Source organism: Nelumbo nucifera, chromosome 3 (genome assembly GCF_055504915.1).
Source record: "Nelumbo nucifera cultivar China Antique chromosome 3, China Antique-T2T, whole genome shotgun sequence".
Taxonomy (NCBI): domain Eukaryota; kingdom Viridiplantae; phylum Streptophyta; class Magnoliopsida; order Proteales; family Nelumbonaceae; genus Nelumbo; species Nelumbo nucifera.
Window position 1 is genome coordinate 5,330,265 of NC_142651.1, and position 14,641 is coordinate 5,344,905.

The 14,641-nt window shown below is 35.7% G+C and overlaps 1 protein-coding gene across 8 annotated transcripts; it reads right to left on the reverse strand.

The window, feature by feature from the left end:
* Positions 1–281: 281 nt before the first annotated feature.
* On the reverse strand, positions 282–9,526 carry LOC104592943 (cyclin-dependent kinase G-2-like). 8 transcript variants are annotated; one of them, XR_016083541.1, is made up of 11 exons: positions 7,051–9,490; positions 5,890–6,025; positions 5,715–5,803; positions 5,409–5,520; positions 4,148–4,254; positions 3,851–4,034; positions 3,643–3,753; positions 3,386–3,471; positions 2,057–2,178; positions 1,617–1,957; positions 282–1,382 (listed from the first exon to the last, which is right to left on the reverse strand). XR_016083541.1 is itself a non-coding variant. In XM_010252506.3 (7 exons), the coding sequence occupies exons 2-7, from the start codon at positions 8,781–8,783 to the stop codon at positions 3,935–3,937; spliced, it is 2,277 nt and encodes a 758-aa protein (XP_010250808.1). In that variant the 5' UTR covers positions 8,784–8,797; positions 9,272–9,526; the 3' UTR covers positions 3,515–3,934. The 8 variants fall into 8 exon arrangements, 3 of the variants coding, with proteins under 3 accessions (XP_010250808.1, XP_088755959.1, XP_088755958.1); XR_016083539.1 differs by having other exon boundaries at positions 3,643–4,034; positions 7,051–9,489; XR_016083540.1 differs by lacking the exons at positions 282–1,382; positions 1,617–1,957; positions 2,057–2,178; positions 3,386–3,471 and adding an exon at positions 3,515–3,568.
* Positions 9,527–14,641: the final 5,115 nt, after the last annotated feature.

Here is a 14,641-nt window from a genome sequence, read left to right on the forward strand (position 1 = left end):
TATCTGACTGAGGCTTGATTCAGATTTCACATCGAGTCAGCAAACATGGACAGGCCTCTTAACAAGATCTCACATTCAAATAAGTACGAAAACAATTGATAGAAACATTTAAAACTACACAGTTTTATCATTGCATAAAACAATTTCAGAAAATAGGGCGCCTTTTGTTTTAATTCCGGCCATGAGGTTCGAGGTATGTGAGAAATCCATATTTACCACATGGCAGAAACACTATATACTAAAATCTATATAAGAAATACTTTGCTAGAAGGAAAACTTACTTTGCTGTGGTCTGGTCTGGTCTGCAGCGGAAAAACTGGGGAAAGAATGAAAATAAAAACTGTGAGAGAGAGGAGGAGAGGAAGAAGAATAAGGGAAGGGGAGAGAAAAAATTGATGGTGATTTACCTTGTCATCATCGCCGGAGTTTCAGTTCAGATCAACTTTTAACTTTTCAAATTTCAACTGCCAAATGAGGGGGCAGTGAGAGATGGGGAGTGAGGGTTAGAAAGTTGGAACCGGTTAGAGAAGTTTGAGGGGTTTTTTTGTCATTTTGTCTTTCCTTATATTGAAGAGTGGGAATGGGATTTTATTCCGGGGGTGGGCCGGGAATGGCCTTTTCTTTAATCAATAACCACAGATCATTAAATGGAATTAAAATTACAAAGAAAAGGAGCTAAGGTATCTTAGCTCCCCGGAAGATGGGAATGCACCCAAACTGATAAAAACAACAATTACAACTGAGCCCAGAACCCAGAAACCCTATTAACCCCTTGCCTAGCTAATCCATCAACAAAGGAGTTGGCATTTCTCTTTACCCAAGTACACTGGACTTCCATATCCTTGATCAGCCATTTGAACTTTCTCTTTACCCAAGGTCTTTGGCCCTTTGTACCCCTTCCAAAGCTGCTAACACCTCAGCCCTCAAAGAGTCTCCCACTCCAATTGGGCCAGAGAACATAGCTATTACATAACCTTTTCTCATCTCTTAGTCTTCTTGCTTGAGACTGAGTTAGAAACTTCTTGTCGGGGATGGCCATTCCCTCAAATGGGGGATTTCCATTCCACCTGGAATGGGAATAGGATTCCGATTCCGCCCAACCAAACGCCTGGAATCGGAGTGGGCCATTCTGATTGCAATTCCGGACCCCTATTCCTGCAAACCAAATGGGCTTCTTAATTTGCAGGTCTATTCTTCAGCATCATGCAGCCAAAGATTCATTTTGCCCCTCAAATCCACAACTAAACAGCGACCACCATTTCTCTAGCCAGGCTATTTCTAAATATCAGTAGGTAAAAGAATGTTCAGATTGTTCAAAATATTACAGTTTGACCTCCACCCATGGATCCCCCATCATTCTAGTTCTACAGTAGCACCCTGTCCTGGCAAGTGAATTAGCAAACCCGTTAGCAGATAATGGAGTCGATCTAAAAGAGACATTCAGATTGACTGTAAACAACCTTGCTTCTCTCATTAGAAGCCTAGATTTAAACACAAAAAAAATATTGATCATAGAAGTGAAGAGTTGGCAATTTAAACAGATTTTTACATTATTGCGAAAAGTGAATAGGAGTCTAACACTGTTCCAAATAAGAAACCAAATTTTGTAATGGTACCTCTATTTTGCCACATCTGAAAAAAACCAGTGCTGCAGCACCAAAAAACAATTTAAGTCCTATAAAATAACCTCCTCAACCTGCTTACTTTGATACTGCAACAACATTTGCAGATAGGTATCTCAGAAGATTAAAGCAATCTAAATCTTGAACTAATTGATACCAGAGAGACAGAATATGCAACAAAAAGATTGCACCAGTGCAACATCTAGCATTTTTCAGGAATTAGTTATCCAGACCAAAAGCCCACCTAATAAAAGAATTGTGCCACGAAGCATGAACCTAATAGAGCAACATTCGAGGAGCCACATTGACACAGGTACTACCATAGATTCATGCACCTATAAGTATAATTCTTTATTCAGGACAAGAAGCTTGTCAAGAGAATAAATAAGATTTTCCGGATGAAATAATGAGCAGGGTGGTAGTAGGATACTGACCACGAGACCAAATGCTTCCAGCCAAAAAAAGGAGCTTCAAGGACTGGATCATTACGTGCATACTGCTCAGGTTAGTAACCATCAAAGCTTCACACTTTTTTTTGAGGAAGCCACAACTTAAACTGCAAATGTATGTAAAATTATAATTTAATGAATAAGATCTTTGTGCTGACTGATTTTGAAGAGAAAGAGCAAAATTCTTTATAATGAATCTATTGACCATTAATCATGAGTGGGATATCAATACCCCTTTACAAACTATTTCAATGTTGCAATGAGAACACAAAAAATAAGAAAAGATAACCCAAGTGAGGGACAATAACTCATCAAATAACACTAGGATCAATAACTATTAATCATGAGTGGGATATCAATACCCCTTTACAAACTATTTCAATGTTGAAATGAGAACACAAAAGCTATAAAAAGATAACCTAAGTGAGGGGCTATAATAACACTAGGATCAATAACTATGATATTAGTCACATGGTCTTCGTAAGTACATTTTTATTCAGAAAAGGGGCTATAATAACACTAGGATCAATAACTATGATATTAGTCACATGGTCTTCGTAAGTATGTTGGTATTTGTTAATGCCATCATCAATAAAAAAAGTGTTTTTCAGTGAAAGTACAGGGAGGACCCCAAAGCATAGAGTGACAGTACAAAGATGCATGGATCTCCTTAAAAATTAAAGAAAGGAGCTCCCCCCAATCAGCCCAACATACACAAGCCAAGGTGCATTAGGGAGAGCAACTCTGAAAGTACTACAATTCACCATTCACCAATACAGAGATAGATACATGGAGCTCCTCGGTCAAGGTGCATAAGGGAGAGCAACTCTGTTCACCGATATTTCTTTGTGAAAGTACAATTCACCATTCACCAATACAGAAATAGATACATGGAGCTCCTCAAAAAATAGAGATGTCAAGGTGCACTAAGGAGAGAAACTCCATTTACCAAGTATAATTCACCAATATTTCTCTCCAGAAGTATTGTCATCACATCTGTCATTTTAGAAATAATTGCAGTGGAAAAAAATGGGTTGCATGTAAACAATGCAATGAACAAATTCCAATTGTTTATCTGTTTATATTTATATTACACCAGAGGCGAAGTTACATTTTTGTGGGCAGAGGAAAGGGCCTAAAATACTTGTTCTTTATAGGTGATTGTTGGGATATTACATTCACTAAAACTAATTAGTGACCATCAAAAACCAAGCAAGCAGCCATTGTGACATTTGCAATCATGAAAAATCCTTTATGGTGCAAAGCAAAGTCCAACATTTGGTTACATTATTCAGATGTAAATCAATAAATTACCTTATGAACTATGAAGTGCAACATTTTCAGTCAATTCTTCAGGTATGAAAAGCAAGGTACATCCCTCCACTTCACACCAATCGTCTCTTGCAAACACAATGTGAAGATTAAAAGAAACAGAACTGGAAATAGGCAGTAAATCCATTCTATTCTGGTAGATATAGCCAGATTTTAGGAGCATGTCTACAATGTGCCAATGAAAAATATGTTACATAAGTTTCAAATGAAACTGAAAAAGAAATTCCACTATGCCACACCTTGCGACCCAAGCAGGGAAAAAGGATGCACTTTTTATGATCATCAATGGTCGAGGACAAAAAAAATATCCTGTGACTGTTTAGTTGGCAGGAAACAACAAAAGAATACATCTGTCCAGCCAAATCACCAGAGGTGCCTGCTAAGCAACAGCACAAGTGATCACCTCAAAGAGTTTGCGCAACTCGACATGCAAGACACATTGCTCACCTCAACTGCATCCTCTAATGGTGACCTTTGATGCAAAATCTGAGAAAGGGAGTTCAAATGTGACCTTATACCCATTCAACTCTCTCAGCCAAACAAGCCACCACTGCCCAATTCCCCTTGCTGCAACTCCTTCCTCCGTTGTTCTTCTAGTGGATCAGGGCTCTTCATTATTCTTCTTAGATGCCTGCTCACATAAATAAACCTCAAATAGAATGATATGTACGGTGGCATGGCAAATATGTTAACAAAATTGCTTTTTGATGCTTATGCTGCTTCCCAGTTATTGAACCAAATTACCTGTCCTGAGCATGTTGAGCAGGAAATGTTGGCATAAAATCCTTTGATTTTGGAAGAGGAACTTCACGGAACCATTCATGATTAAGGGCAGCCTCTGCAGTTATCCGCTGCACAGAACAATAGCAACATTTCTTGAGTATCAACAAAGAATTGACTCAAAATCATGGTTTCAAATGTCGCCAAATGTCGCCCGACATATGTCGATGTCGAGGCTCACCGACATGAAAGTGGATGGTAATATAAAAATTACATTATGTCGGCCGACATTTCCTATATTTCGGAAATGTCAACCAAATCGGTCCAAATAACCAAAAAAAAATACAGTTTTTCCTATTATGTCAACAGGATGTCAACTAATGTACATTAAAAATATAATATATTAGTATATTATATTAATATAATACAGTATATTAATATAGATTATTCCATTAATAATTTCTATTTAATATTTCAAATAAAATATTTATAAAAAGAATTAACAAAATATAAAAACAAAAGAATAAAATAATTACTTTATAATATAAAACATAAATATTTTTCAAGTAATAAAATATTAACTAGTTAGTATTTTTTAAAATATTTATTAAAATCAGAAAATGTTTATTAAATTTTATAATAAACCATATTCTACATTTAATATAAAAAATCATAATAAATTTTATACTAAATCATAATTTATTATAAATTTAGTATTAAAAATCATAATAAATTCATTAAGTTTTATAAGAAATCAGAATTTATCATAATCTTAATACTACAAAATGGAGAATCAGTTTATTAAATTTATAATAAAACATAATGTATTATAACTTTAATATTTAAAAATTCAGAATAAATGTATTTCTATTTACTAGTGTGAAATAAATATATTAGAATTTATAATAAATCAGAATTAAAAATAAGAAAAGAAAATATCAGATAACCTTGTAAAAACATCAAAATGCATAATAAATCAGTAAATCGTCATTTGCTAATTTGTTATTGATCTTAGTTTCTTAGCTTTATAATGGTTGGGAATAAGATAATAGTCTAGAAATATGTATTAATGCTTCTTTTATCGTTTTACAAAATATCTTTGCATATGTCCACATATTTCATAATTTTTCCACAATGTCTCTAATTTTTACAATATTTCCCTCGACATTTCCGACATATGTCCTATATTTTGGTAAGCGACATTTCCATCGACATGACATTTTAAACCTTGCTCAAAATGCAATGTTTGTAACAAATGCATCTACCTTAATAAATAGAAATATACCTTCTCAGGGTCATAAGTTAGAAGCTTGTTCAACAAATCAAACCCAGATTCAGAGAGTATTGGAGATCCAGTGAAAGATGTGGCTGGAAATTTCTTACGGAGAAGGTTATACCTAAAAGAAGCACATCAGTGGTTACAACAAACATAAATTTATGCTGTGTAATAGAAAAGAAAAATGTAATCAAGGCAAGCTAGCAAAAGCCTGACAAGAATCTGGAGGCTTGGGGAAAAAGTGGCAAAAATAAGAACACAGATGTCATTGCCAACGAATGAACATGGGATGGGATATGGCATGAAGTTACTTACTGATGCTTAACAAAATTGACCTTGACCCCAGGCAATTTCAAAAATCCCGGCCATATCGTCTCATTGGGTGTGCCAAGAGTTCTAAAAATCTTAGATCAAGAACAAAAAAAATATCAAACTTGACCACTTGTGCATCCAAGAAGAAAGAAAAAGAAATCAAGGTAACTGCACTCACTTTGTCAAGCTGGTCAAATTCAGTTTTCCCATTAAATAATGGTTCTTTAGCTAAAAGTTCAGCCATTATGCAACCCAGCGACCACATGTCAATAGCTGTGGAATATTGCTTGGCTCCTAGTAGTAATTCGGGTGCCCTGCAAATAAAGGAAAAAGGAAAGAGGAACCAGAACATCATAACTTGAGCCTTCCCACCAGAGAGAGAAAGAGAGAGAGGGCAATGATACAAACGGTAAAACAAGAAAATGAAAATAAAATGGCAAAATCAAACATTAATAAGCTGAAAAGGGATAGACAAGACCCAGAAAGAACTACAAACAAGTGAACAATATTATAAATGCGTACCCACCAGAGAGAGAAAGAGAGAGAGGGCAATGATACAAACGGTAAAACAAGAAAATGAAAATAAAATGGCAAAATCAAACATTAATAAGCTGAAAAGGGATAGACAAGACCCAGAAAGAACTACAAACAAGTGAACAATATTATAAATGCGTACCATGTATACTGCTTTCCCAAAGTGATGAAGTGCATAGATTGAAATAAAGATTTAAGATATTAAGATATCTTTTACCGGGAGGGAAATAATAACTTTACCAAAGTATGTAACATAGCTAGGGAGGGAAAACTGTGGCATGGAACTATGAATTATCCATTGCATTGATTATAAAAGTTTGCATCACAAATTTTCTTTTCTAAAAAGAATTACCAATAAAAAAGAAATAGCGTAAGTTAAGGCATTGCTATTAAGAACCTAAAAAAGAGCTGCAAATCAAGTTTTGCACTGTGCAAAAAGGAATCAAATTACAAGAAGGAAGCTGAAAATGATGGCATTCATTATGGGCATGAAGACAAAAAGTTACAATAAAGATGCCTTCACAAAATGGGAAACAAAAGCTAAATTAGCAAGACGTCAATTAAGATCTAGGAAAACATGAATAATGAAAGCTGAGCACAAGTGTTTCAAATTCCCAATTACTGTAATAATAATTTTGGAAATAAGAAATGAGATTTGAACTCCCTGAGATTATTTCCTAAACTTTGGTCATCAAACAGCCATCCGGAAATTATGACAAAAGGTTGGAAACATGAAAGGGAAAACTAAAAGCCACTACTAATGTAAGATAAAAGTTGATATTGACATAAAGAGTTTCGTGCTCACCTGTACCATAGAGTAACCACCAAATGAGTATAGGGTTTCAATGGGCTCCCATATTGCCGAGACAACCCAAAATCACAGATCTTCAACTCACCACAGTTATTGAAAAGAATATTTGATGTTTTCAAATCCCTATGGAGCACCCAATTGTCATGAAGATACTTGACACCCTCTAAAAGTTGCAGCATCAGACACTTTACTTCACTTTGACTAAAAGGCTGTTTCATCGCCTCCATCAGCCCTTTAAGGTCATGTTCCATGTACTCCATAACCATGAAAATACTATCAAGGTTACTTCCTACAACTACTTCCTTGACATCCACAATTGATGGATGATGTAATGACAGGAGAATATTTATTTCCCTTAGAGAGGTCAAAGGAAAGCCTTCTCTTTCTTTCTCCATCTTCACCTTTTTCAAGGCCACAACTTCCCCTGTCTTCTTATCCCTGGCTCTATAGACAACACCATACGTACCTTCATTTATCTTGTTGAGTCTCTCAAATTCATCAACACTTCTGCACCCATGAAGCATGTTTATATTTCTCTGTGGTGGTATAGAAGGCTCTGGGGTCTTGCGGGAATCATTCTCCATCTCAGAATCTGTATCCAACTGGTGATCACTGGCACCACTGTTCTCAGATTCATCATTCATCTCCACGAAATCATTCTTATCCAACTCATTTTCAGGGTGTTCACCACCACTGGCAAGTCTTGTTTGGCCTCCTCCATCGGAATCAGATGATTTAGCTCGAGACCCTTCAGAGCCCTCTCTTGTCAGCTCCCCAAGCTCAGGACTTGATGTTTTCATGTTTAATCTATTTTCCACTGACCCTGCCTTTTTCCTCCTCTTAGGCATGTCTTCATCATCAGAAACTTCGCTTTCATTTCCCAGGGAACTAATCTCATCTGCCCATCGTGATGCAGATATATTTCGTGTTGGAACAAAATCCTCCTCTTCCAGCTGCCCCGGTTCTAGGTCATTGCTCCAGTGCTGCTCCTGGGGGGATGAGGAAAAACCTGCTGAAAAATCAAATGCAACAGAGGCCATCGAACCAAGTGCAACTGTTTCCTTGACTGGTGAAGAAGGCATGCTACGAAGTCCATTAGGTTTGATAGGAGAAACCTGTTTACTACCTTCAGCTTCAGGAACAAGATTTGGTGACTGGCGGTAAGATTTAGGCATGGTAGGCAGAGGTGGCAGGGCGCTTGTTGGAGCGACCCTATTTTCAGGTAAAATGCTCATATCCTTCTCTTCTCTATCCCATACAATTGGAGAGAATTTCCTCTTCTTACCCGTGGGTGAGCTAGCCCCATTTTCGCGCTTTGAAACCTCCACATCTTTAACCTGTGATTCAGATGCAATGGCACCATCAGATCCACTTCCACTTGATAACTCACCTGGCTCGCGTTCTGCCATCCTAACAGAAACCCCACCTCGCCTGTGGCCACTGCCAGTGCTGCCTGAATTGCTCGTGCTGGAAGAAGAACGGTAGCCACCATTTATTACTTCCCTCTCCTTGATATCCTTCTGTCTAACTCTAATCCTATCTCTGGCATCCCGTTCCTTCCCTCGTTCAAGGTTACGACTACGACCACTTCCACGATCATGTTTGTTGATGTGATAGTAATCGCTTTCTTCTGTTGAGTAATAAAATTCCCTCCTCCTCGAAGCCTTGATATACTCGCGGTCTCTGAATTCATTATCACGGTAGCCCCCATCCCTTCCTGCTGCCATATAGTCGGGTTCCGCTGCCCACGAGTCACAAATAACTACCAATATATAAAAAGAAGGGGGGATAGGAACCCAACTTATGCAAAGCAAAAAACCCTTGACAATCAACCAGAAAGCCCTAACCGGAAAACAGCAATACCGCTTGAACCTCTATTTCCCCGGGCTTAGAAAACCCTAGACTGACGCGAACTGACTCGAAACATTATAAAACCACGCGATCGAACATCTAAATTACAATAAATGGATGTCCTAGACAAATACCACGGATCTTCTCCTCTCGTGCTCTGCAGGTAGAAACTAATCTACCTTTGATATCAGAAATCACAGAGAGCGAAGAGGGGAAAAGATAGAAAGAAACCCTAGAAAGCGGAAATGCAAAACGAAGAATCGAAGATCCAGCGGAAAAGAGAAATCACCCGACAAATCTTCTCGCTCTTTCTCCTTTGAGATTGAAGTTTTATTTGCAATCAGGAGTGATGGTGGAGTCTTACCGATAACGAGGGATAAAAATTAAAGGGCGACGACGCTTCCTCGAACGGAGGCCCCCAAACCAAATGGTGACGAGTCGCGACGAAGAAAACCGTCTAGAGGCGCTCTTTCTATGCGGCAAAGAAGATTAGAATTAGATAGATCGCTAACCTTTCACGCGCTCTCGTTGCGATATTTGTTTTAAAGTGTGATGATGGTCTGATGGGCGGGGATTTGGGGGATTACCGGCTTTCCAAGTGTTAACAGCAAATAAAACACGCACGCATACACACGGAAACGGAAAATCTATTATATCGAAGGTCTGGGAGTTCAGATCTACGCCCCACAGCATATTTCTGCCGTATATTGGGAGCATCTCCCGATGCATTTTTGGTACATCATCGAGAGATATTCACTGTAAACGACGGAGATATGCTATGGAATATTGTGGGGCGCAAATGTGAACTCAAGGTTTGGGCACTATTGCACCAGCCCACAGCCACCGCAAATCCCTGATTTTGGCGGTGTTCATGGTCCATGCCACGGGATGAATAGGATGCTTAATTGGTCGTGAACGGAATTAGTCTATACCGTATTATGGACCAACCCTGTCTACACCTATTATCGGTTACTGTATATTTTCATGGGGTCCGTCCACAGTTTGACTTTGATGTCATGCTTCACGTCATTTTATCGTGGAGGTTTCCACTGCATGTCGAATATCTCTAGTTTTGTGCTCCGCCAAAACTCTCCTCCACCGGTATATTATCTCTCTGCCATTGCTTTTCTATAGAAACAAAGCATGGAATCGAACTCGAAAGTAGAAACATAGAATCCAACTCAGTTGTTAAAAACAAAGAATCAAATTATTAGAAACATATTTGTTAGAAACAAAATCGTTTGTTTAAATATTTTTTTTTATATTTTTATCAATAAACTATTAATTAATTTACTTTTTTTTATTATTTTACTATTGTTTTTATTAAAATTAATATTTATTAATTTATTAATTCATTAATTCAATATATTTATCATATAAAATGCAAAAAATATATATTTATGATTAATTGTATAGTTATTCATAAAATGTATATGAGATACATGGAATCGAAATGTGTGGTGTGGACCAGTCCACACTCACTAATTTCTCATCCACGTGAATACTTTCTTTATTTTTCTATTTTTTTAAATAATATATTTTTATAGGTTAACACGATATTAAATGGATTGAGCCATACCATTGTTTTGAACTTTTATAAATGGGCTCTATTGTGATGCTAGCAAAATATATATATATATATAACCAACCAACCTATCATAAAAGTGGTAAATTAGTAATTAATTAAGTGGAATTCATCAAAATCCATAGAGGACTTGATTGGTCAAAGCTCCTCTATCATCATACCTTTTTTTTTGGTAAAAACATCATATATTTTTAGTGTCATAGATTTGTTTTTAATAAATAAAAGGGTTAAAATAATAAAATGTCCAAGTGTGTGATAATCCACCCAAATTTAGTCAATAAACTATTGAGCTGAATGGTTTGACTTTTGAATCATTTAGGATATGTTTGGTTTGAAGGAAAATGAAGAGAAAGACAGGAAAACTTATACAAGGTTTGAAGGAAAATGAAGAGAAAGACCAGGCCCGTGCTTTATCCCAGTGACAACACCACGTACATTGATGCTCATGATTTGGTCAAATTTCGTCATGTCGAGGTCGACATTGATGCTCATGATCGTGCCACGGGCCTGGTCTAGGCAGGCTGCAAACTGTGTCGTGGGCCTGGGCCATGTCAGGCTGGGCCACAGACCGGGCCTTCGGCATGGACCGAACTGGGATATATTTTTTTTGACACTTTTATTTTTTATTTATTTGCTAAGTAAAACTAAAATATCTAACTTTCCGTTGTGAGCTATTTGAAAAAAATAAGAACTCTAACAAATAAATGAAAAAAAATGCTTAACCAAATAAAATGTCAACGAGTCAAAGAGATAAAGACACAAAGTGAATAACAATTTGGAAGGAAAATAGGAATTTTATTTCATTTAAATTTGAATGATACAAAGAATACAATGGTTGGACGAATGATATATGAAAATTGGAAAATGAAATAAATTAATAAAATATAAAAATACAATATAATTACAAATTGAAATAAAAAATTACGTTATTAAAAAATCAAATAAAATTAAAAATTTGCAATAATTTGAAAAAAAATGCTATACAACTATTGAGTATACAAAAATTATTAACTTTGATCATCTATTTTAGGTGAAACCTTTCAACTTGATTTCAATGGTTGAAGCCTTTCAATTCCAATAGTCAAAGCCTCCCAATTTGCTAACTTGAGATACTTGAGTTGTTGAGCAAGCCTTCTTATTGTTGAAACTTCAATAAAGTTGAGAATTGGAGAACCGGATAATGTATGAGAGATTGAGAGAGTATGAGAACTATAAAAGAAATTAAGATAATTGTTGAATTGGTGTTGTGAAAATTGTAGAGTAAATGTGTACATGCATTTGCACGTGGAAGTATCTCTAAGACAAAACTATTTATAATTCATAGGTAGATTATTGTTATAAGTGGGTAGTTTTTGAACTATTAATTATAAGTGGTTTCGTTTCAAAAAAAAAAAAAAGAAGAAAAAAAAACAAGTGGGTAGTTTCTAAACTATTATAAGTAGGCAGTTTCTAAAGTGAGAGTAAATGACATTTTATGCTCATTGTATGCTTAGACAATAGGGGTAGAAAACGTCAAATGAAATTTCCAAAAAAAAGGGCATTCACTCTTTTATAAGTAGTATAGCTTAAACGTTCTATGAAACATATAAATAGAGATCCAATTTGAGTGGATGAAAATGCTTGTTTGTAATAGTGAAAACATTTGCTTTAAAAAGAAAAAAAGAAAGAAAAGCCATAAAGACAACTTGTAGGGCACGTGACCTCATTTCCATGGTAGCAAAGATTAGGGGTGCAAATGGAGCGTTTGATCCGATCCAAGACTCAATCCTATTTGGTCAAATTTGGATCACCATGATCGAATATTTGTATTCGGATTCAAGTATTTCTTGTCTGATATGGTATATATTATATATTTATAAATATATAATACATATATATGTTATATTTATTTATAAATTTGTTATATTATTTATTTTTTTATAAAAAAAACATGTATATATATGATGAAAATAATTAAAAAAACTTTGTATTTTTTGCTTTTACTTTATTTAAATTAGTATATTTTATTTTTTCTTTTAATAATTTATTAAATTTTAAATAAAATAAGTTGGATCGGATTAGATTCGAAGATCCAACTTACCGATATGATTCGAATTCAAATTGAGTCCTATCAGATTGGATCGGGTCCGACATGAACAATGTTAGATTGAATTCGAATATACCCTGGTTCGAATACAATCCGATCCGTTTGCATCCCTAACAAAGATTCGCTACCATGTTTGAGTTCTTGTTGGGGTTTAGTCCAAATTCATTTTGTTAGAGGTGTAAATCGGTCCATGGTGGGCCATCCTGGCCCACAGGCTAGGTGGGGCCATACTTGCTACCTTGGCATACTTTAATGGTCCAGTCCGGTATGACCCATGGCATGGGCCCAGACAAACCCGTGTTGTGTCGTCCGAGCCTTGGGCCAAGCAAGGCCAAACCATGAGAGGTATATTTTAAAAAATGAAAAAAAAATCAATTAACAAAAAGACAACAATTTGAAAAAAAAAACTTAAAATTTTATTTTATATGAATTTTGATGTATGCAATTGTTTATATATACAATAATAAAATGAAATTAAAAAAAATAGAATATAATTATAATAAAATACTGTAATAATTTTGAATATATATATATATATATATATATATATGGGTTGGTCGGTCAGTTTGGATCATGTTGGGCCTGGATCAAATTGTGTCGGGCCACGAGCAGCACAACTCAATTACAACTCTACATTTTGTTGAATTGCCATTGAATATAGTAATGGTATATCTTTTTTTATACATTGCATATGAATTGTGAAGGTCAAGAATCTCTACGATATAATAGAAAGAGAGTGTGGAGGCGAGAGGTCTCTCACCAAAAGCATCACACATCTCCCCTTCTCTAATTGTTTGCATATAGTTAAAAAATTAAATATACAAAATTTACTATACACATCTCCTTGTAAAAACCCTTACTTACGTCTCTAATTTTCTCCATTAAAACCTATCATTACTCTTTTTTAATAAAATTATTCTTAAATCTCCATCTCTTTCATTATATCTCTCTTAAACATTCAATATTTGTAATATCCCCCGATTAAATCCATCATATGAATTATTAAAAATGGATAGATTTCTTAAACTACCCTTGTGGTTTACCTAATTAACTAAGTATATCCTACTGTTTGACTATTGCCTAACACTATCCATACTGTTTCGGGAAATATTGATGAAAGGTCCATTTTCCCTTTAATTCTTCTTCATCTTCACCATTCTAATATTAACCGCTCTCTCTCTCTCCTTCTTCCCCTTTGTTCTTTCTCCCCTGTTTCAGCACCGTTGTTGCTGCAATGAGCAGACCCCTCCACCTTCAGCCCCTCTCTTTCTCTTTCCTTCGTCCCCTTCATTATCTATCCTTTGATTCAGAATCGGCGCTGCAACTCCCCGCAACAGCGGACCCCTTCACCTCCGGCCCCTTTCTCACTCCTAGCTCCAGCACAAACTCCCTCTCAGATCACAAACTCCACCCCGCTGCAACTCATCCCAATCTAAACCAGAACCATAGCCATGTCAATACTATGGTGAAAGGGAGCAATGGGATTTATGAGGACGGGATTTACCTTCTTTCATGAATCAAAGTGGGGAGACCACCGCTCACGGTTGTAGTGAGTCCCTAAGTGAACCTTGAGTCCCTGAGTGAACCTCGGTGAATTAATGTTGTCGTTCACTATTTGGATTTTGAAACATTGGTGAATCATTATCTGTGTTGTCCTTGTTCAATACACACACAAGGGGACAATCAAGGTTTTAAAATGCTAAAGGCGTACTTGAGGCATAATGGCTCAAAAAGATGATGCATAAGCCTCCAAAATTAAGAAAAAGAGTAATTAAAATTTATAAATGATAAAAATAACACGTAATATTACCAAGTTAGAATGATGGAAGGTACAAATATCCATAGAATATAATTTTGTAAGCAATAAGTTTTAACTTTTAAGCATTGAATAAAATAATAATTAATCATCTAACAATTATAAACATTTTACATTTTATGTTTCAAAATGTGATCTTACAAAATTATTCATATGTAGAATCATCTATATAATGGGCATTAGATTTATGGTCATCCAATAGTTGTGAAGAAAATAAACAATGTAGTTGATTTGATCTATGCAAAAA

Excerpts from the sequence above, each read along its gene's own strand:
- LOC104592943 (XM_010252506.3), bottom strand. The coding sequence starts at position 8,783 with ATGGCAGCAGGAAGGGATGGGGGCTACCGTGATAATGAATTCAGAGAC. Across the intron at positions 5,804-5,889 it reads AATTTGACCAGCTTGACAAA|ATTTTTAGAACTCTTGGCAC; the intron begins GTGAGTGCAGTT and ends TCTTGATCTAAG. Across the intron at positions 4,255-5,408 it reads TAACTTATGACCCTGAGAAG|CGGATAACTGCAGAGGCTGC; the intron begins GTATATTTCTAT and ends TGTTCTGTGCAG.